Source organism: Natator depressus, chromosome 9 (assembly GCF_965152275.1).
Source record: "Natator depressus isolate rNatDep1 chromosome 9, rNatDep2.hap1, whole genome shotgun sequence".
In the NCBI taxonomy this organism is placed as follows: domain Eukaryota; kingdom Metazoa; phylum Chordata; order Testudines; family Cheloniidae; genus Natator; species Natator depressus.
The window spans coordinates 77,836,133-77,858,258 of NC_134242.1; the positions used below are offsets into that span (position 1 = coordinate 77,836,133).

Consider the following 22,126-nt stretch of genomic DNA (forward strand, 5'->3'; position numbering starts at 1 on the left):
GATCTCTATCTTCAAGAGACATTACAGACATTAACAACAGTTTATTTTTCCAGCTTGGCTTATTTCTTTTCTAAATCTATTTCGTATATAATTGTTTGTTACCAGGGATCTAGTTTTAAAACATTAGATTCTACATACCATCTCTTTTAACTGTGGAGCTCATGGCAAAATCAGGGTCATAATCACAGAAACCATCCATTCTCCTTTTGTATAGACAGTTATTTCCCCCCTTCAAGGAACTTTTCTCTCAGCTCTGCCTTTTGGTTCTCTTAACCTCTCCTTATTAAGTCCTATTTTCCAAAACTTTAATACTGTTTGTCGCCATATATGGGGGGAGGGTAGAGAATGGGTGGATTCTCTCCAGTTTTTCACTCTCCTTTGACCGTGGAACTGCCAGTGGAACATAATTTAAATGCCCCATATTATTTCCTATTGTCTATTTAGATTATGAGTACTCGGGGCAGTGGCCTGTCTTTATACGTGCATAAGTCATCTACTAGGCTTTTGGGTGGTGTATAACTAGCAGTACCTAGCTCAGCACTTTTCATTGTTAGATCTCAAAGCATTTTACAGAGGATTATCATTATCCCCATTTTACAGATGGTAAAACTGAGGCACAGGGCAGTAAAGTGACTTGCCTAATGTCACCCCACAGTAGAGCTGGGAGTAGAACCCAAGTCTACTGAGTCCCAGTCCAGTGCTCTGTCCTCTAGGCCCCACTGGCTCATAAAAAATGGAGAATATGTTTTTCTGTAGAAGAAAATTGATTATCAGTACTCTAAACCTGTCATTTTTGTCTTGGAATGACGACTGCTAGCAGTATTCTCACTTTAGTAAATAATTCCCCCTGAGTCGCTATGTAAGATTCAAATATACGGTTTATCGCTCTGAGATTTGGGCTTAATGAGGAAATAACCAGCAGACTGTTTCAGACATCAAGCCCCTTGCTTTAAAATACTCATCACTCTTCTCCATCTCTCTGTGTGTGTCTGTAGCTCAGGCATGTGTGAGACCTTGCTGTATCCTAGCAACATAATGTACATTTTTAAGGCAGTGTAGACTCGCCCCTGGCATTGTTTGTTCCAAACGACGCAATTTTGTAATTGTCTTTTCCATGTGGTCTTAAGAGACACTGCCAAGTAGGTGAGGCTCCCAGGTGTCCCTAATCCATCAGAATTTCCTGGAGCTCCTATTATGAAAAAAAGCTGCAGTGTCACTAGAAGTTTCAGTTCAGGTGCAGTCAAAATTCCAGGAGTCACCTTCATCTCTAGTATATATTCAGTGAAATGCATGGAGTTACAGAATGCATGAAATGCATGGAGTTACAGAATTAAAATGCCTGTTGGGGGAACTTTGTGCATCAATTTTAATTAAAGTCAACATTACTTCCTTGAAGCATGTTAACTTTTGAGTGGGGTGTGAGGGAGACCTGGCAGGCTACGTGGCGATGACACAAACATAGGGTCTAATCCAAAGCCTCCCATTTGACTTCAGTGAGCTTTGCGTCAGGCCTGTAGTGCATAAGATGCTATCCTTACTTCCACAACTACCTAGCGCATAAGATGCTATCCATACAACCATCAATAATATGCCATCACAACTAACTCTAGGGGCAAATGTTAGCATTAGACATCTAGAACTCTGACTGCATTCACATTGTAGGTGGCTTTACACATATATGCTATTATATGTATTCACAAAATTGAAACTAAGTTGAGGCCCCTTTAAAATCTGTCCTATTATGTTGTTGTATTTGTCTTCTGATAGCACCCACACTGTTCCACAAGGAGGAGAACTAACTTCTTTTCCAGTCCAGTGTTCTAACACTCAACAAACAAAAGATAGCTTTGGAACACTAGGGAATCCAGACTGCTATAAGGCTGATGAGGAGGTGACCTGTATGAAGATTACACAGGGTTGCCAGCTTTCAGTGTTTCAGAATGGATCATTGGAACATAGCAGTGCTACGTTGCCATAACTTTAATTGTTCAGTCAAAATGATTCAGGAGAAGGCAAAGTTCCCACTCCATTATGTTTCAGAGAGGCTCGAGAATGAGTCTGCCAGGATGGAAACCTGGCATAGTCTATTGTGACGTGCCTAGGATGGAGAACTGTCAGGGAGCTATTCTAGAGAGTTACTGTGGTTTGGAACTGACGGTTACTTTTACTACAGCTTTTTCTTAACCTTTGCCATCATTTTTCTTTTGTCCAGTTTTTCACTTATGAAAAAGGAACTGCTGTCCTGTGAAATCTTCCTTGCTTTCTCTGCCATGGATATAATCTTAGGGGTCCACCTCAAACTAAGGAGGAAGGGGACTCTGTCTGTCTTACTTGAGCGAATAGGCACAGAACTTGTTCAAAATGACAAAAGCAGACTGGAGTTGCAAGGCAGGATGGTGGCAGTGCATACTCACCGAAGCCAATCACTGTTAAAGCCATCACAGGCACAGACTCTGTTAATGTTAAAGATGGAAATGCATCTCCTTATAGAGAAGGATATGTGTCGTCCCTCTTTTCCTGCACCAAGCAAAACAACTTTCAACCAATGGTGCTGTATTAAAAGGTCTATGATCTTTTTATTATCTTTAAGCTCATTTCTGAGTTGGTTTATTACATGTCCACTTGTATTTACTTCAGTTTGAAACTTGGCAAATAAGGTTTCAGCACAGGCCAATTTTTACAAAAGGAAAATGTAATTTAAGCCAGTTATACTGTGCTTTTCAGCTGAGTTATTGGTTTTGGATTTTCAAGTCCCCTCTGCCCCAACCGTCTACCTAAAAATGGCAAGTGCAGCAGCAATTTTTCAAATGATATTTAGGGTTCAGTCCTGCACTGGCACATGAGCTGGGAAAAGGGTGCAGCAGTCGGCTTTCAATCCTTGCCAAGCTGTCTCAAGCGGCCAGCCAGATTCCCTCCATGGCTCCCCATGAATGTGCTGGAAGATGTACGTGGCTCATGTGCCAGGACGCACACCATGACTGGAAGGATGTTGCTTTCTTATAAAAGAGGGTGGGCTGGCCCACAAACCATTGAGCTGGCCAGCTGTGTCAAATTCTGCTCTGCGTCAACAGGATTCTTTGGAATGTGGGTAGCCAAGACAACATCTCCGCTTCTTTTAGCTCAGGCAGTTGGAGACAGAGTAGTTTGGGGCCTTGGTATCCTGCACTGTAGTTCATTCCATAATACATATAAATGAGAGCTAGCTGGTTGAGACTCAATCTGGATAGGACTGAGGACGTCTGTTTGATTTTTGGGAAGACATGGTGAGGATAAGGGTTGCTTCTTGTATTAAGGGTGTATGCCCGCCTTTGGTTGTTTGAGTTTGCAATCTAGACGTCCATTGAATTTCCCAGATGCTAGTAGATGAGCAGGAAGCTGTGATGGCCAGGAGAATTTTTCTACCTCTATCTGGCCAGATGAATGCAACTGTTTCATTCAGGTGTGAGCTGAACTGCCATCACCTTCAGCACTGTCACCTCATGTTTTGTGGCTGCAATACACCGTCCTTGAAGCTACATCTTCAAATGTGTCAAGAAACTGCAACAGAGTGTGATGGCTTGCTTGCTAAGCAGTGTTTCTCTCTGGGAGCAGATGGTGTCAGTATTGCAGGATCTGTACAGCCTGCCTATTGGGTTTCCAGATGGAGTTATTCAAGGATACACTTGTTGGTTAAGCGATATTTGGCTGGAACACGGCCCCAAGTTAACTTGATCCAAGGCCGGAAAAGAGAATTACAGGGAGAGTGGCTAAACGTATTGAGAGAGATGAAAAATTGGATATCTGCATCTAAATGTCTGTTAAATTTAAAGGCAAAGAAGAGAATTTGGTGTGGGGGAGAAAAGGGGGTTGGTTGCCTGAGTAAAAACTGAATAAGGGCTTCTCAGATTTGGCCTAAAGTATGCGAAAAAACTGATTTCCTAGGGGCTGAAAGTGAGTTAGTTGCCCAGACTTTCCATTGAGTCAATTACATCACTTTGTGCTAGAGTTCACCAGTTCATATTCTCTCTCCAGGCATTCCTAGCAGCTGGTCATTAAATAGCTACATTCAGGCTTTGAATCTCTCCATTCAAGATCTAAGGGTTGGCCCCGTGGAGGAAACTGCTGAACGAGGCTTTTGATTGGAAGGAAGGGGTTTTATGCTTTTTTTTAGTTTCCATCCCTCTCGTGTCTTAGAGCTCTCTCTTGTGCGTATGAAGAAGCCTTTCTTCTCATGGCCTGGGATGGGATTTTTGCTATTGTCCCCAAGGTCTGCTGATCGCCCACAGGTTTCTAGAGTGGCTCGGCGTGGTGCCATAGCTTGTGTAGCCTGGGGACTGGTGAAACGTAGGCATGCTCAGAATCCTGTCAGGAAAGCCAGCGAATCCAGTCAGGTCACTTTCTCCTTTCATAACTTCCAGCACTTAAGAAACCCTGAGAGGCTGTTACAGCAGCAACACCCTTTTGTAAATGGTTAATTCACTGGCCTTTGCCCGCTTGTTTTGATTTGAAAGGGTGGGAATTTTCCAGTGAAGTACAAGTTCTTGTGCTGTTATTATCCATGAGCCTCTTGTAGCCCTAGGGGCTCTAGCTAGAAGTCAAGAAGAAGGGGAACAAGTAAGTAACCCATTTAAAGACCCTAAGCATCTAGAAGGCTAATGAAAACCATGTTAAAGTACCAAGAGCATCTGTGTTCTGTGCCACTGGTGACTGCACATGTATCTATATTAACTTTTTTCCTTATATGCTCAATTTTTTATCCCCTAATCTCATACAGTAAAATCGTTTTCACTGCAACTTAATTTGAATTAGCCAAAACCCACATGTAATAAGGCTGCCCTTGCTGGAGCACCCTCTTGTCACAGGCCACAGCATGACAGGCACATCTGCCTCAGTTTCCCCTTTCAGAGACCCCAGTAACTCCATGCAAGCTTATTCTTGAACACAGTTCAAAACAATCCATAATAAAGGTCCCAAACATTTCATCCGTTTCTCACCCCAATGCAAACAGTCATTAAGCTCACCCAATGTCTTGTCCCATAATGCCCCACATATCACAGCTCAGTGCCTTTGACCATTCCTGGACTCTGTCAGTCCTCCCCTGTCCCTGTACCGGGACAGCTACCTCAGCCCTTCCAACTGTATTGTAACCCTGCTCTCCCCAGCCGGAACCCCCGTTGCTCTCTACTAAGGAGCCACCTTATCAGGTGAGTATCCCTCATTTCCCCCTGGCTTTCTCATGGTTCCTCTAGGTCCAACTCTCCAGCCCTGGAGACATCAGCGGTTAGGTTTCTCCACTGCTCTCCTGCCTTCAGCCCTCTCCCCAGCCCTTCGCTCTGGCTCTCTGGCTTGGAGCCAGCAGGCACCTCTCTCTGATGCGTCTCCTGCCTTCAGCCCTCTTGTTTTGGCTCTCTGGTTTAGGGATGCCAGTCCAGCAAATACCTCTTGCTGTTCTCCTTGTCTTCAGCCTTCTCCCAGGTCCCAAACTTACAGGCTCTGACAGCTCTTACCTGCACTCTGCCTCACTTCCAGGCAGCTCTCACCTGTGCTTTCCTGACTGGTTCGGATTCACCAGGTCTCTCTTTCTCTCACTGGGTCTCCCTCTGATCCTTTATAACCCTCATGCATTGCCCTACCTTCTTTAATTGGCCAAATAGGCACACGTGTCCTGGCACAGGGAGTTGGACCTATATCATTTCCTGGGCCAGCCACCCTGTGACACCAGGACTAATATGGTGTTTACCTATGTACCCTGTGTTGTGCTTGAGGTTCCCCAAGCCCAGTGTGCAGCTGTGGTGTATGCAACTCGAAACTGCAATATTGTTGTTTTGTCTGCTGCCTGCTTACATTTCTAAGAACTCTGCCTGTCTGCAAAGAGAGTATCCATTACTGCAGGCTATTAAAGAGAGAAACACACTGGGCTCTGTCATGGAGACTTTACTTTTGTTCTTTCTTTTTGGTGTTTTTTGTCACTGAAATAAGTTGGTTCAGGTTTAAAGGACATGGTTTACTCTATGTACGGAAACATAACAACAAGAGTGAAGAGCTGCTGACCTCAAAGCCAGCCTGCTTATGTGTAGCAAACACTGTCCAATTTCTTTAAGGGCGACTGCACTGTGTGAGGGAGCTGTACTGCAGAGACTAGAATGAAGTGAAGAGCATGCTGGCTAGCTTCCCCAATTAGTCCTCTGAGTTCTTTGCAAAGGCTGGTTTCAACAGTATTTTCATCCAAACTCCATGTAATTCCGGATTTTTTTTCTCTGACCTTTACAAGCAGCTGTGTTCTTTCAGATAATCCTATGTCTGTCATGTTCCATTTGCAGCCATGGTGATTAATTCTTATGCCCCCAGCATAACAGTATGGAGGAGAATTCAGAAATGTAACTGGGTGACTTACCAAGATGTCCTGTGTATGAAAATGGCTAGGGCCCTCTAAAAGTGACAGAGCTGTCAGTTCTTCGTTAGTTGATAATCACGCACTGTTGCCGAATGTGCTCCAGAACAACAGGATCAGACCACTGCAGAGTCCCCATCCTATCCTCTAGGTTGGAGGGGGAAGGTCTAGTGAATGCCCAAGGAAGGGTGTTGAACTGATCCCAGAGGAAACCAGACCGTTCTCTCCTCAGCTACCAGCAGAATGGTTGGTCTTGTTCCCAGGCTTTGAGAGGCTGAATGGGAAATGGGAAGCTATTGGGGAGGCTGTTCTTGGAACCTTTTTCCCTTCCTCCTCTCATAAAGCAAATTATACAGCAATCAGACCACAGAATTCTCAATAATACCCAGTTCTTCTTTAGCACCAGTCACCTTGGCCCCCGGAAGCATTTTTCCCCAGCGTTGACAAACCAGGCCTTACATCTTTGTCTGAAATAGGTCTGGGTTGTCCTCTCCATTTTACAGGTGGGGAAACTGAGGCATAGAGGGGTTATCTGACTTCCGCACGACTGCGACAGAGCTGGAACTAGCACCCAGCGGTCCCGCTGTAGTCACCAACTTGTCTTAGTAAAATCAGGATTTCAGCTAATAATATTGCAGTCCCGATTGTTGAAATCAATGAGCATAGCCAGGAAGCACAGTGTCATTGTGTGCTTTCTGGGGTTGAAAAGAACACAGGCCATGCTGGGTGCAGGAGAGCAACCTTGCTGTGATGATAGTGAAGGACCTTGACTACAAGGCTGTGCTGTAGGCAGTGGAGGCCAACTTGTTCCACTGATGGCTGCACTAAAAACCTCTGAGGTAGTGTGTATTAAAGAGGAATTGCTTGCTTTTGGTCTAGAATTTTGCATTAGCAAAACAGGAGCAGCAGCAGGAAAAACAACCGAACCAAGAGCAAATCAGCAGATGGTTAGCTGCTTTGTCGGATGGCGCAGAGGGAAGGACTTGGCAGGTACTGTTCAACCCCCAGCTGAAATCCCTGCACAGCTGAGATGCAGCTTGCCCCATTTCCTAGTTGCTGTCAAGCAAGTAGAACACGAATGATCCCATCTCTTCCAGCGGCATAAGGGGCCAGATGTCATGGGGCCTTTGGAGATGGAAAGTTGATTATTTATGTTGATTTGGATCCCTGACAAGTAGGATTTAGGCTGTTCGTGACATCACTGTGTTAACAGCCCAGCTCAGCATGAGACAAAGGAGGAGCTGGACTCTGCTTTAATTACTATACCCCTCCTCTGACACAGAGTTTTCAGAAAATGAGCAAGGGTGAAGCAGCCTGAAGTGGAACACAGGGCATCTGACGAACTCTGGCCCTCCCTTCCATTCTTCCCTTGTTTCCTCTTCATTAGGTCAACTATTGGCTAGTAAAGCCCAGAGGCCAGGCCAATGGAAATTTATAGATATCCTTCCCCCACCCCCACCATGCAATCAGTGTTTTTGCCTTTTGCTTTCTGATGACGCACAGATGGAAAGTAGCGATACAGAGTGTGTGCAAATCTCTGTCCAATTTTTGTCTCTCGTTTGGAGAGGGAAATGTGTCTGGAGAAGCCTTACTCTTTGCTGAAGCTGAGTGGGACAGCATGAGCTGCATATTTTTTCACCCCCTGCTGCTGTTGTAAAAGATTTTTTTTCAAAACTGTTTGTGGTCACCTGGATCAAGGTCAAGATTTAAAGTCTCTTTCTGTATCACGAAGGTACAAGGCTGCTTGAAGTAAGGGGAAAAAATGAATTTCATAGCATGTAGCCAGGGAATCACAAGCACTGCCACCATGTTGTTCCTTTTCTTCTTTTTAGAACACACATACAAACCCGGTTTTAAGAGTGTTCTTGACTGATCTATTAGTAGTCGAGCTCTGATCTCAATCTAACCCATGTCAAGTGGAGGGACAGATTTTGCCCATCAATCTTGAGGTCCTGAGAGAATAAGGATTTGGTCTTTGTACTGTACTTTCTAAATGCACTACAGATGTAAAATGACACTGTCAGTGCTTAGATACTAAGATGATAGGCACCTGGCAAACACCTTAGATTTTTCTGTTAAGGTGTCCCAAACACCAGCTCACCAAAAGTAGTAATTTCACCAAAGCCAACATTCCATCTAAGCTAAAGAATGCATCTAGTACCACTGCTGTTTATGCAAAGAAAAATATATAGGAAAAAGGAACCCTAAAAGCAATAATTACAAACAGTAGCCTGTATTTTTGCAGGTAGGTAGGGGTGTGTGTTGTTTTAATGCAGTGTAGGCCATTTTAATATTAAAGTCCCTCATTTGTGGCCGCACTTGCTTATGGGGATAACCCAGATTTTAAAAAGTGGCCTCCAAAGGTGGGTTCTTCAGTTTTTGAAAGCCCAGCATAGGAAGATAAGGTGTCAGCAGGAGATTTTGCTGCAGGGCCAACGTGTCTAAAGTTGGGCACCCACAAATGGAGGGACCCCAAATCAGAGGGTGCTTTTGAAATTGTGGCCCTAAGCATCTGAGGGCTTGTCTACATGTGGACACTCTCAGGAAAATTGATTCAAGTTAACTAAAGGTGTGGCTTTAAAGTGGATTGATTAAACTTCATTAAAGCCCTGTGTGGATACTCTATTCAGAATTAAAGTGGCCTTTGTTCGGTTACTTCACATGGCTACACTTGCAGATGTAGAGCACTTTGAGTTAAACCAGCCTTCATAGAGCATAGTAGGGAAAGCGCTGCAGTCTGTCCACACTGACAGCCAGTGATGAGCTGCCAAAATCTTAACAACGGGTTCCCTCCTCACCCCACGAGGGGGTCGTGGCCCATCCCCGCCCCCCAGAACTCCTGCCCCATCCACCCCCCCGCATTCCTTGATGCCCCCCCCAGGACCCCTGCCCCATCAACCCCCCTCCCCTATCCCCTGACTTCCCCTAGAACTGGGCAGGAGGGTCTCGTGGGCCACCATAGTGTGTGCCCACCCCACCCCTAAGAGCCAGAGGCACATGCCGGGGGGCGAGGTGGGGAGTTCCGGAGGTGCTTACCTGGGGCAGCTCCCAGGAAGCATCTGGCAGGTCCCTCTGGCTCCTGGGGGGGGGGAGCGTAGCTGGGGGGGGAAACAGGGGGAGCGGCCGCTCCCCCACTGATCACATCAAAAGTGACGCCTTTGGCGCCGACTGCCTGGGTGCTCCGGGGCTGGAGCACCCACAGGGAAAATTTGGTGGGTGCAGAGCACCCACTGGCAGCTCCCCACCCCGCGCCCGGCCCCAGATCACCTCAACTCCGCTCCGCTGAACGCGCTGCCCTGCTCTGCTTCTCCGCGCCCCCCACCCCCGGCTTCCCACAAATCAGCTGTTCGGCGGGAAGCCGGGGAGGGCTGAGAAGCAGGCAGCGGCTTCACACTCAGGCCGAGGGTGGCAGAGATGAGCTGGGGTGGGGAGCGGTTCCCCTGCGCGCCCCCCGCCCCCCGGTTACCTGCTGCGGCACGGGCGGCCCTCCTCCCCCTCCTCCTCCTCCCCTGCCCCAGCTCACCTCTGCCTCCCTGAGCCTGAGCAGGAAGCCGTGGCCTGCTTCTCAGCCTGCCCCAGCTTCCCACATGAACAGCTGATTCGCGGGAAGCCTGGGGGGGCAGAGAAGCAGGCAGCGGCTTCACACTCAGGCCGAGGGTGGCGGAAGTGAGCTGGGGAGAGGAGCGGTTCCACTGCGCCCCCCGGGTTACCTGCTGTGGCGCGGGTGGCCCACCTCACGCCACCCCTGAGCGGGAAGCTGCAGCCTGCTTCTCAGCCTGCCCCAGCTTCCCACGCGAACAGCTGATTCATGGGAAGCCTGGCGGGGGGGCGGAGAAGCAGAGCAGGGCGGCGCGTTCAGGGGAGGAGGCGGAGGCGGAGTGGAGGTGAGCTGGGGGTGGGGGTGAGGCAGGGAGCTGCTGGTGGGTGCTCTGCACCCACCAAATTTTCCCCTTGGGTGCTCCAGGGCTGGAGCACCCATGGAGTTGGTGCCTAAGGCGCCACTTTTGGCCGGTTAAATTTAGAAGCCCTCTTAGAACCGGTTGTCCCTCGTGGAACAACCGGTTCTAAAAGGGCTTCTAAATTTAACAACCGGTTCTAGCAAACCGGTGCAAACCGGCTCCAGCTCATCACTGCTGACAGCTACAAGCACACCGGCATGGCCACATTAGCAGCTCTTGCAACGGCCACAGAGAGCAGTGCATTGTGGTAGCTATCCCAGCATGCAAGTGGCTGCAACGTGCTTTTCAAATGGGGGTGAGTGGGGTGGAGTGTGACAGGGAGTGTGTTGTGTCTATGTGGGGGGAGAGAGAGTGGGTTTTGGGGGGGCTGAGAGCATGTCAGCATGCTGTCTTGTAAGTTCAGACAGCAGCAGACCCCCCCACCTCTGTCTCACACACACAGCATTCCACAGTAATGGTTGCTTTGTCTCAGAGCAGATAAGCAGCCGGCTGTCAGAAACGGAGCTTTCAAAGGGCATTTCTGCATTCCTACAGCGATTCCAAAACAATGAGAAGAGTGACCACGTGACTAAAGGGGATTGTGGGATGTTTCCGGAGGCTGATCAGAGCGCAGTAATGCAACACCTCGTCCACACTAATGCCCAGGCCTTTCAGCCAAGGCACAACAAGTGTTAATCTTCTCACCGAGGTGGAGTACCAGGGCGCTGTAGCCGTGGAGTCAGAGCGCTCTGTGTGCCTTGCCAGTGTGAACGGGTAGAGAGCTAGGGCGCCTGGGGCTTCTTTAATGCACTCTAACTCGCAAGTGTAGCCAAGCCCTTTAATTCTGAATGAGAGTGTCTGTCAGCACATGGGTTTAATGCAGTTTAACTAATCAATTTTAAATTCACACCTTTAGATAATTTGGATTACTTTTCTTGAGTGTCCCTGCATAGACAAGCCCTAAGGGTATGCCTATGTGCAATGTAAACCCAGAGTTAGTGCTACTCGAGTCAGCTGAGCCATGTTAGGGAATCTGGGCTTGAGCATCTACATTGTATTTTAACTCTACATTCGGACGTTTCAACCAATGCTTGAACCTCGGGCTCTGGTGTCCACACTGCAGTGTGCAGATCTGAGTCAAAGTAACCATATCCCAGAGTCCCTAGCACCACCCCGCAAAATGTGGCCACTCTAGCCCTAGGACTGTGGTGGACTGTGGGAAAACTTTACTGCCTGCCCTGCACATTACAGGAATTTTGAAGCAGCTCACTTTGCAAAAGACTGGATCAGTTTGCACTGCATTGCAAACCCCAGACATTCTATGATAGTGTGCGTGCAGATCGGTGATCAGAAGAAAATGATTTAATGCTGATCTGATCTGCTGCCATTCACCAAGGGGAGCGGGGGGGCTTCCGTTTTCAATAGAGAGGATTGCAGTTTGTTGGGCTAGAGAGAACCAAGGAAGTTGTCCCATGGAATTGTGGGATACTTCTGTCTGACTCCTGGGACCCGAGTCAAGCAGGGCTGCATCTACACTGCAAAGCAATAGGGCTCAGACCTTGGGTCCCAGCTTAACTCTATCTCAGACCCTCCAGCCCTGCAGGGTCCTGGGGCCCTGGTTCCAAGCCCTGCATTAGTGAAATTGCAGTTCCCCCCCAGTTCCTCTGCCTACGTGATCAATTGATTTTAAAGCAATGGTGTTGCTGACAAAGACACAAAGCAGCCACACAGGATACTGAGAAAGGATTCTCTTGGGCAGAAGCGTCTCTGGAAAGCCTAAAAATATTTCTGGACCAAGCCACAAACTGCTATCAGGAAGCATCTTTGCTTAAAGACTAGCAGTTTCTTCATTACTGGGACAGAAACAGATCCAAGGGCTACCTGGAAGTGCTCTGCAACCAACCCCTGGCTTATCAAGCCCAGCAGTTTCACTACCTTGCTTGTCTATAGAACTGTTTGTTTATGTGTTTGTGATGCCCTGAGAAAGCAGCTATCATTTTGAAAGGTGATTTTCTATTTTATTTTCCAAGTGGGCAAACTTGTGGAAATACTGCCCCAAATGGCAATATACATGTCCTCACAATAATGCATCCATCTGCCCAAAAGCATTTGTTCTATTGATTTTCTTCTTCTCATCAAATACAAAACATGCAAATACTATCTTAAGTATAAGGCAACAATTTCCACATATACGAGCCTAAACTTAGGGCTTGTTGACACAAACAGTTAGTTTATGGCAAACTGGAGTATGAATCTATGCTGCACTAGCCTGTCATGGACTAACAGTCCGTGTGCACCTGCTGGTCTTCATTAACAATTAGTGAGGCTCAAAGTGCATTAATGAACTGTTAATACACGTCAGCAGGATGCACGTCTGCGGGGCTAGTGTGGGGTAGATTAACACTCCAGCTTGCCGCAAACTAAATGTTTGCCTTAGTCAAGCTTAAGGACTTGTCTACATGATGTCTACACTAGATACCTTTCCGCGACACAGCTGTACCAATGCAGCTGCGCCGCTGTAAGATCTCTCACATAGCCGCTCCATGCTGTTGGGAGAGAGCTCTCCTGTCAACATAATTAAACCACCCCCAATGAATGGCAGTAGCAGCTCTCCTGCTGATATAGCGCTGTGCACACTACCACTTATACCGGCAAAACTTATGTCGCTTGGGGGTGTTTTTTTCACCCCGAGCAGCATACGTTTTGCCGACATGAGTGGTAGTGTAGATATGGCCTAAATTACCTGATTTTGAAAAGTGCTGAGTATCTATTCACTCCAGTGGGAGCTGTTGGGTGCTCAGTGCTTTGGAAAATAACGCAGCTATCTAAATAGCCTAACTTACATTTTTGAATGCCTTGGTTTAAAACGTCAGGATGGGTACTGCGTCAGTGTTCAATAGCATGTCTTGAGCAAACTTGAGGCCTATTTTGAGGTACTCCCTGGATGACAAATTTGGCTCCTAGTATGAGCAAATCCTCAGCTGATGTAAATCAGAATAACTCCACTGATTTGAATACAGCTACACTGATCTACACTAGCTGAAGATCTGACCTGTAATGTTCAACTTACATTTTATTTATTTACAGGGGATGGAGAGAAAAGGTCCAACGTGCCATCCACAAATGGCTAACCTCTCTTGGTCCCCATAAACAATATTCATAGTGTCAAATTCTCTGGGTGTATCCCAGAATGGTGAACAGTATATTTGAGATTGCACGTTTCCGCAGATGAAAACTATTCCTACACTCATCACCAGGATATTTGGACACATATGATCAATTGCTTGTGGAATTTGTTGCATCTGCCAATACTGCAGGTGTGCTTTCAGAGACCCTTTGAAAGTGTATTCCCTAATATCAGCACATAAAATACACATTTATCTTTTTCATTTTTCAAGAGAGCTCGAAATCCATGGAGTGCACAGAGATCAGTTCTGTTTTTTTTTAACCCCTCTGCTATAAATCTCCTCTTCCAACATTTATTTCCTCAAACTTTACTCACCACCCCATGTATCAATTACATAAATATTCAACCTTCAGTTCTTCTTTTTCCAGGTTACTCTTATGCCGTGCAGAAATTCTCTCAGACTCTACAGTCCTTTCAGTTTGACTTTATTGGGGACACACTAACTGATGACGAGATTAATATTGGTAAGTGCTTTTCCTTTCAATGTCCATTTGCAGCTACTTAGAAAAGTTTATCTCCTTTTTACTGTGAGGCTGCATAGTAGAGTCCAGCACTGATAACTGTAGTCTGGTCCTTACACAGAACCAGGAGCCATGTTTCTAAGATGCCATTTGGTTCATAGTGCGTGGGTCTCTTATAGTTGCAGTCACAAATGTAGTTTAGAGCACATCTAATAAGTCTTCAAGCATTAATGTTTAGAATCTGACTCACAGTGCTGTAGGTTAATTTTGACCTGATAGCTTTTACAGCTCTAATCCTCCTCCTTATTGCCAAAGATTGGAAATGAATTGCAGTAATCCAGAGTGAGGCTCTCCATTGCAGTAAGTACCCTGTAGGTGACTTCTTCGGAGTGTTGTTGCATGTTGTCTTACCCCCGCTCTTTACCTGGCCCAGATAGTGTGACTCAGAGCACTTGGCTGTGCGTTCTGAACCAGGCTGACAGTACTTCTCGATCTAAACTTGCTGTGGTTTGAAATGCTATGTGCAATCCCCATGGTGACCTAGAATCAGCACCAGCCTGTGACCCCTTGGGAAGAAAATTAACATGCTCCATTACGTTGAAAAAGACGCCCAATGTGCCTCGGAAGCTGCAGCTTCGTTGTGGACAGACAGCAGCATGCAGAGCTTCCCTGGGCTCAACGCCTCCGTTTCTGGTTTGGCTTCCTTGTATTTTACTACTTTCTTGCCAACCCAGTGAATTCTTTATTGGTTAAACATTTGCCCGCTGTATCCAGGGAGCTAAAAGTAATGGACTAAACTTCCTAAAAAAGGCATTTTTAGAATTCATCTGCCCTGGGATTAACCATCACTGTTGAACTAGCAGTTTTGAAGTCTGGGAACTGTTGTTGTGGTGACATCAATACGCGAGGGCTCCATAAAATGTGCAGGAATTCCTTAGCCGTGCTGGAGAGCTCAGCAAACTACAGGAAATAGGTTTCAGAGTAGCCGCCGTGTTAGTCTGTATTCGCAAAAAGAAAAGGAGTACTTGTGGCACCTTAGAGACTAACCAATTTATTTGAGCATAAGCTTTCGTGAGCTACAGCTCACTTCATCAGATGCATTCAGTGGAAAATAGGATAGCAGTGCCTAATGTGCATGAGTCATACAGGAGAACTGTTTCTGATCCCAGGGAAATATCATAGAGCCTGATTCTGCAAAATACTCAGAGCCTCCACTCCCAGTGGTGTCAAGGGCAGGGGAGGGTGTTCAGCACTTGCAGGACTGGGTGCATAGAGAGGAAAATAGATAGCCTACTAATGCAGATTCAAGCCAGATTCACATTATTGTTTAACTGTGCCCGGAAGTGTGACAGTGTCAATGCTGAGAAAGACTCTATGAGCCTGCAGCAGAGGGGGAAGGAAGGAAGGAAAGCAAAGGCTGGTTTTTTGTAAGCATTTTGGAGCAGATTGTGGTTTGCCCTTCAGAATCTGATTTCCTTCAGCATAAAGCTCATAGGTGAAATGGAAAAAGAGGTATTGAATTTCCAAACTCATGTGATGCTGGATAATGGAGAGGAAAACAGTGCATATAAATCAGCCCTACTGGGAACGGAAGGATCTGAGGCAAAGAGCAATCCAAGAAGCAAGAGTCTCTTTCCTGTTAATCCAAAAGAAATTTCCAGCTCATCAGCTCAGTCTGAATGTGTAGCCTGTCTGCCCACCACTCTGGAGTGGTTATGGGGGAAACAAAACAGAGCCTCTTCATCAGTTAGCTTGGGGATGTTTGCACTGCTGCTGCATCTGCTCAGTGGAGCACCTGTTCCATGGATAAAGAGAGCTTCAGTCTCCAGAGCTGTCAGGCTGGCACCTCTCCCCAGCACTAGGTGCCCTGTGACAGTAAAGCATTTGTTCTGGGTGGTTTGGGAGGGTGAGGAGGACTATCAAGCATTACAGATTCTGTATAAGGTGTTTGCAAACAGGTCTAAGAAGGAAGATAACAGGGTCGGATCTTGAGCCATGCAAACTTAAACAACACCAAATAGTTCTTCAGTTGTGAACCAAGGAAGTTCCCTTTTAAGGTGATCCTCTCTGATCATTCAGCATGAAGAAATGTGGTTTGTATTTCTTTTTCCACACCAGTTCCTGCTTGATGGGTGAGACAAAAAAAGCCTTCTTGAAAATCTCCCTTTTGTCTGAAAATGGGAACATATCATTGACATCCCAGTAGTGACTTTAATTATTCTACTTTTAAAATTCGTATGACATAGTGGTTTGTAATCAGTGTCAAGATTCTCCCCGGGCATAGGGTCTGATAGCTCAGAGGTGTGCTGCGCAGAACGGGGGGTGGAGCATACAAATCCATAGAACATTTTTTAATCAAACTCTAGGGGAGTGTGTTTGATCTGTAAATGTGAGCAGTGTTGTGTTTGTTATGGAGGCAGACAGCAAGGCCTGTGCTCTTTACAAACTCAAGCAGATTTGGGCAAAGCTAAAATGCGTTGTCATAAGATAATGAAGTCGAATGTTTCAAATGTGACTCAGGAGAAAGACGCCTCACTGGTGTTTTCTCTTGTAATTGGAGCTTTCCCGTGAGGTGACTTAATTGCTTTCGACATGTCTTTATTACATAGCCTTGTATGACTTACATTATTGTGTCACTGAACAGCTTCAGCAATATAGAGCCAGGTTTTCACATACATATGTAGTCGAGGCAATAGGCGTAGTTCACTGGAAACCCCCCGGTAGTGTAAGCAACTCTGTTGCTGAAAACACCACCGTAGGTGTGGAATTTTCTCAAGACACAACCCTTAATTGTCAACCTCCCATCTTAAGAGAGTGCCCCAAATGTATTGAGCACAAATTGACTCCACCCTTATTGGAAGACCCATGTCTGTTTAAATAGCAGATTGTGGTTAGTCCTTTGGTCATATGTGCTGTGTTTAAACGAGCATGGGAAACTTTCAAGAGTTATTGTCACTTAAAGGTTAACTGCAAAGAAAACCAAATTAGGCTTGTACCTTTTGTTTCCCCGCTTTTTATTTTATTATTTATATTTCAGCAGCATGTAGAGATCCCAGTCAGGAATTGAGGGTCCCATTGTACCAGGCACTGGGGGGCGGAGGTACTGGAAGGGTTGTTTTTTCTTGGTCCTGCTTCTTTTTATTCCTCATTGGACACTTAGGTCTTGTCTACTCTGGGAAACTCTAAGGTGACTGGTTTCAGAGTAACAGCCGTGTTAGTCTGTATTCACAAAGAGAAAAGGAGTACTTGTGGCACCTTAGAGACTAACCAATTTATTTGAGCATAAGCTTTCGTGAGCTACAGCTCACTTCATCGGATGTGCATCCGATGAAGTGAGCTGTAGCTCACGAAAGCTTATGCTCAAATAAATTGGTTAGTCTCTAAGGTGCCACAAGTACTCCTTTTATTTCTAAGGTGACTGGGGAAGTAATGAAATTACAGCTTTACCAGACACTATTAATATGATTAATTTTTAGTGAGGCTGTTTTGAGACTGGAGCACAGCCAACCACGTGTGTTCAAAAATCAGGAGTCAGGCCCTGCAGAATCATGAGATTTTTGAAGTAACACATGTTGGGGGTTTTATTTGCCTTTTGTTTTGTTTTGTTTTGACCTTTTTAAGGTTCATGTTTTCCACTTTTTCTCCCAAATCTAAGACCTGAAAATGTACTTTTTTTAAATGAAAGCTGAGATTCTCCTGCATTCATGTGCCTCTAAGAACTGGGGCTTCAAAATATCACCTATTATGAGACTGAAGATAAAAGCAGGAGAACTGGCATCACTTAGAGGAAGTTAACAAAAACCCTATTAACTGCACTACCTAATGAACATTTGGGAGAAAGGATGTCTTTGCTGAAGATTCAGAAAACCTTGTAGCTAGGGAATGAGAGCTCACACACAGACATCACTGGAATCCTCAAGAAGTTTTCCAGCAAAACTGGGGAGGACCTGACTTGAAATTCTTAAATAACTTAAGAGGGAGGGAAAATGGCAAACAAATCAGTAAAAAGACCAACAACAACAAAACTTTTCAATCCTTCTTTACATGCCATAAAGCAGCAAAAAGGGCACAAATCTCATTTTAAAAATCATTTGCAGGTTGCTTTTAAACTGTTTAAGTGGGCTTAGTCTTCCACTGACACATGAGTAAATTATATGGGTAACTCCAGTTACTGCCTCAGGAGATGTATGCATAAATCCTCCCTGTGCAGCAAGGGAAGAACAACTCCTTGAGGTTTTTAGTCCCTCATGTTGTGCCCATCACTTTAGGGATTTATGGCATTTTTCTGGAGTGATGACAGCTCTGGCCCTGGCCCTCGTGCTCATTTTCCCTGAACCTAACCTCTTGGAACCTGTGGATGCTTCAGATTTCATATTGCCATCGGTGACGATGCTGACCGTTAGCACGCCTCAGCTCCTGGGCCAGTAGTAGAATATGATGACCAGCATAGCCAGCTTGAAGCGAGGTGTTTGGGAATTTAAAGTTCTCTCTTTTGTGGGGGAAACTCGGAATCACTGACTAATAACGAGAAGATGCTATTTTGATGATGACAGTGGAATTATCATATCACAAGTTGGTGGTTTTTCTTTTTCTGCCCATCTCAGCAATTGTACAGTAAATGCCACTACAATACCTAACAACCATTCATTTGTTCTGCAGTAGTTGCTACAGCTATGTTTTTTTAACAAAAGACGGAACAGAGTTCCTGAGCTACCACTATGATCGCTATGTCCCTCTGAATGGTGCGTAGAGCACTTATCCTGAAGCTAGGACAAGGACTGGATGCTGCACACATTACCTGCAAAACAAGATGCTGGTGTACAGTTCGCCCTGTACACATGGATGCTTCCATTCTTCGTTATTTGGCACATTGCTGAGGATGTTCTAAGTCACTGTTAACACAGATCAGCTTTTAGAGCTGTTGTTCTTGATGCTCTCCCTTCTAGGAACTCTGACTCTTTGTTTTGTGACAAGCCAAAGTTTTTCTCAAAATTTCTTTAGTGAGTTAATTTTCCAATCTCCTCTGCTAGGGCTAATTGGCTACATATAGTCTCTTCTGGAATTAAAGGGCTTGAACTGTAAACAAACCGGGGTGAGTGTAAATAGAGGGCGGTAGGAATTCCTGCAGAGTTTATGGAGAAGTCCGCTCCATGGGGCTCTGTGAAGTACTCCACACCTAGCATGGTGTGCTTGACCATTTCCTGCGGGCACTAAGGCAGTGTCTGCATGTAAGATTTTTCTCAAATCCTTCCACTGTGTTGCTCTAGCACTCTAGGCAAAGGAATCCAGCTGCAGGGCAGATAAGACCAAACCATCAGGATTTCAAGGCATTGGCACACAGTTCTGATTCCTTTACTTTAATCACCGTCATAATCTTCCCCAGTAGCATGGCTTGCTCCTTAGCTTTGCTGCCAAAGCGCTTCATGTGCTCCCCTGCGATGCTTTCCCTCTCCAGAAGTGCCAGAGTTTTGACAAAGACTTGGGGAGAAGGCATGGAACAGATGTTCCAAAGTCATTTCTACAAGCAATTGCAGTCGTTGAAAAAGGAAGCTTGGCACCTCTGGAGCTGATCTCCAGTCTCTCCACCAGGCTGTATCCCCCTCCTCAAAATGTCATGGGTCCTGACTGTGCAGTGTTCATACTGCTGGCAGGGAGAGGGGTGTGTGTTACTCTGCGTAGGTTTAGGAACTGGTGGAGTGAAGTATGGCTGCCTTCTACCTGCCACTCCCCTCAATAGTAGAAATGGACATTTGAACTTTCCTCTCGCTTTTCCCACCCCTTTCCCTCCCTTGCATTATTTGTCTTGCTGACCTTGCTTGGTAACTTATTCCATATGTTCAGCTGCAACTGGGCATGAAATATTTCTACTTGATTTCCCTGTTCACTCTTTAGTTTCCTCTTTATTCTATAATGAACCAAATCTAACCTGCGGCAGCAGTTTTTTCAGTTCCTCTGAGACAGAGCTAATATGCTCCAATTACTTCTGTTACATCACCTTTGTGACTTCTCACTTAGAATGAATAAACACTGTCTCTTTGCCCCAGAATGCAGATGTTAAAATGATCAGATCTGACTGCAATATGAGGATGTCGCCTCATTAGTGTTAGCCACAAGAAATGGTGGGATATTTCACCTCCTCTTCCTCAAGGCCCAAGATTGTGGAGAGGGAGGGGAAGAGAGCTTTCTTGGACTGAATTTTCTTTCCTTTTGATTAAATAAACAAAGCTCCAGGAAGGACAAACCTCCATGTTGTTCCTGCCGTAGTGGACCAGAGTCTGACAACAGGGAGAAGTGTCCTGTTGCGTCCTCCATGGCTGATGGAGGCAGTGCTTTCTGCCTCAGGCAGCATGTCAGCCAAAGGACAACACTTGTTCCACTCTTCCAGCCAACCCGTGGAGCAGCATTTATGTCAGTTGTGATCACACTCTCCTACAACTGGGCAATTCTGAGAGAGTGGGTGGAGAGCCTTCAAAGTGACAAAGATGCAGTAAGATTTTCGAGCTTGTTCAAAGGCCTTCATTAAATTGAAGAGTAAAGCTTTCAACCTGCTACTTAAGCCTAAGAGGCAGATTTTGGGCATGGCTTTGGTGTGGACAGTTGTGAGAGAAAAGGAAAGCCTGTGTTATATAGGATCTGGAAACAGCCTGCCTAGATGGAGTGTCAGCCAATAAACCCCAGCTGTTTCTCTGGCCCTGCTTGGCGTGTAGTACTTAATGTGGCAATCAAGAGGCTAAATTCAACGCTCATCTGACCAGGATCTGCACTAATTAATTGTTTCATTTTTCTCTCTCTTTATAGCTGAATCGTTTAAGGAATTTGCAGAATTGCTCCAGGAGGTAGAACTTGAGAGATCAATGATGGTAAGGTGACCTCTGCCGAACACCTGCTGTGGGCTATAACTCACAAAGCTGCTCATAGCAAACACATGGCTTCTTTGGTATTTTCTGTTTAACTGCAAAACTTGATTTTGTTAACAAATCCCTCCTTGGGCCCTGGAGTATGACAATAATTATGCCTATTTGTATCCTAGGCATAAGTGTATTACACAAAAGGATTGAAATTACTGTAGCAAATCAGCGGCCAGGTAGGACCACATTATTGTCATAATGCTGCACATTTGGGCCACGCAGAAATTCATGGTAATAGTGAGGAATAGAATTTGTATCGTCCTGTTCCAAAAAAGCACTGGCTTTCACTCTTGAGCTCAAGGGGGGTCTCTCTTAGCTGTTTGAAGTATAAGGCCTATGACACAGCTGCTCTATTATCCCATTCAGTAAAGAGTAATGGTGTGTTCATCTTATATAGCCAAACACAAGCTGGTTCATTACATTATATAGAGTATAGATATGACAAAGCTGTCATCAAGCAATTCCAGACATGAAGGACCTATAACCTGCTCTTGCTTTTACATGACTGTGTATCAGACCTAAACTGACAGTCTACCTATCTCAAATGCCCCTCACTGGCGTTTGATATTAAAGCAGGGCTGGAAAGTTTTTGATTTTTAATTGTTGCACATACTAAAGGCTTCAGAGGGCTGATGGAATAATAAGCTTATCTCATGGATGCTTCTCTTTTGCAATCTATTGGCAGAAATCTACCACTCTTGGGGCCTGACTCTGTACTGCATTACACAACTTTTCTGGCAGTGTAACTCCACCAGAGATAGGAACAGCACCCCAATACTGCATAGTGCAGAATAAGGCTAAATGTGTCTCCAATTTATCCTGCCTGTCCTGCGGTATAGTATCAGTTGAAGGTTCCCTGTTTTAGGTTCTGTGATCATGTGACTCGGTCTTCCGATTTCACAGCCCAGTCTCAGCTAGCTCAGTTGTGCTTTGGCAGTTAATGGGTCTAGTTACAATGTGTAACTGCCAAACTATACAAGAAAAATAGCAAGTGACCATATATACCAAGATTCCTAATGTCTCGAGGCTATGGGCTGGGAGTGCTGAAAGGAGGGTACCTTACATCTTCTGATCTGTAAAAGAGAGGTGATGGTCTCTGAGTGGGATGCCATAGTCTCCACCATTGCTACTGTGCTGGGCATTGAAAGACAAAGGAAACTGGAGGCCCTGTAGGGCTTACAAGGGATGTGGAATATCCCCCTCAACGACTATCTTTTGACCAGCCGTACTTGAGTATTGACCTTCCCCTCTGAATGCTCCAA

General features: G+C 45.5%; 1 protein-coding gene across 1 annotated transcript in view; it reads left to right on the plus strand.

Annotated features, from left to right (window-relative positions):
- OPHN1 (oligophrenin 1) overlaps positions 1–22,126 on the plus strand; it is a 121,621-nt gene that overhangs the window by 35,663 nt on the left and 63,832 nt on the right. Inside the window, exons 3-4 of the mRNA XM_074962373.1 lie at positions 13,864–13,959; positions 20,755–20,816. Coding sequence (XP_074818474.1) covers positions 13,864–13,959; positions 20,755–20,816 — 158 coding nt within the window. The remainder of the gene's footprint in view (positions 1–13,863; positions 13,960–20,754; positions 20,817–22,126) is intronic.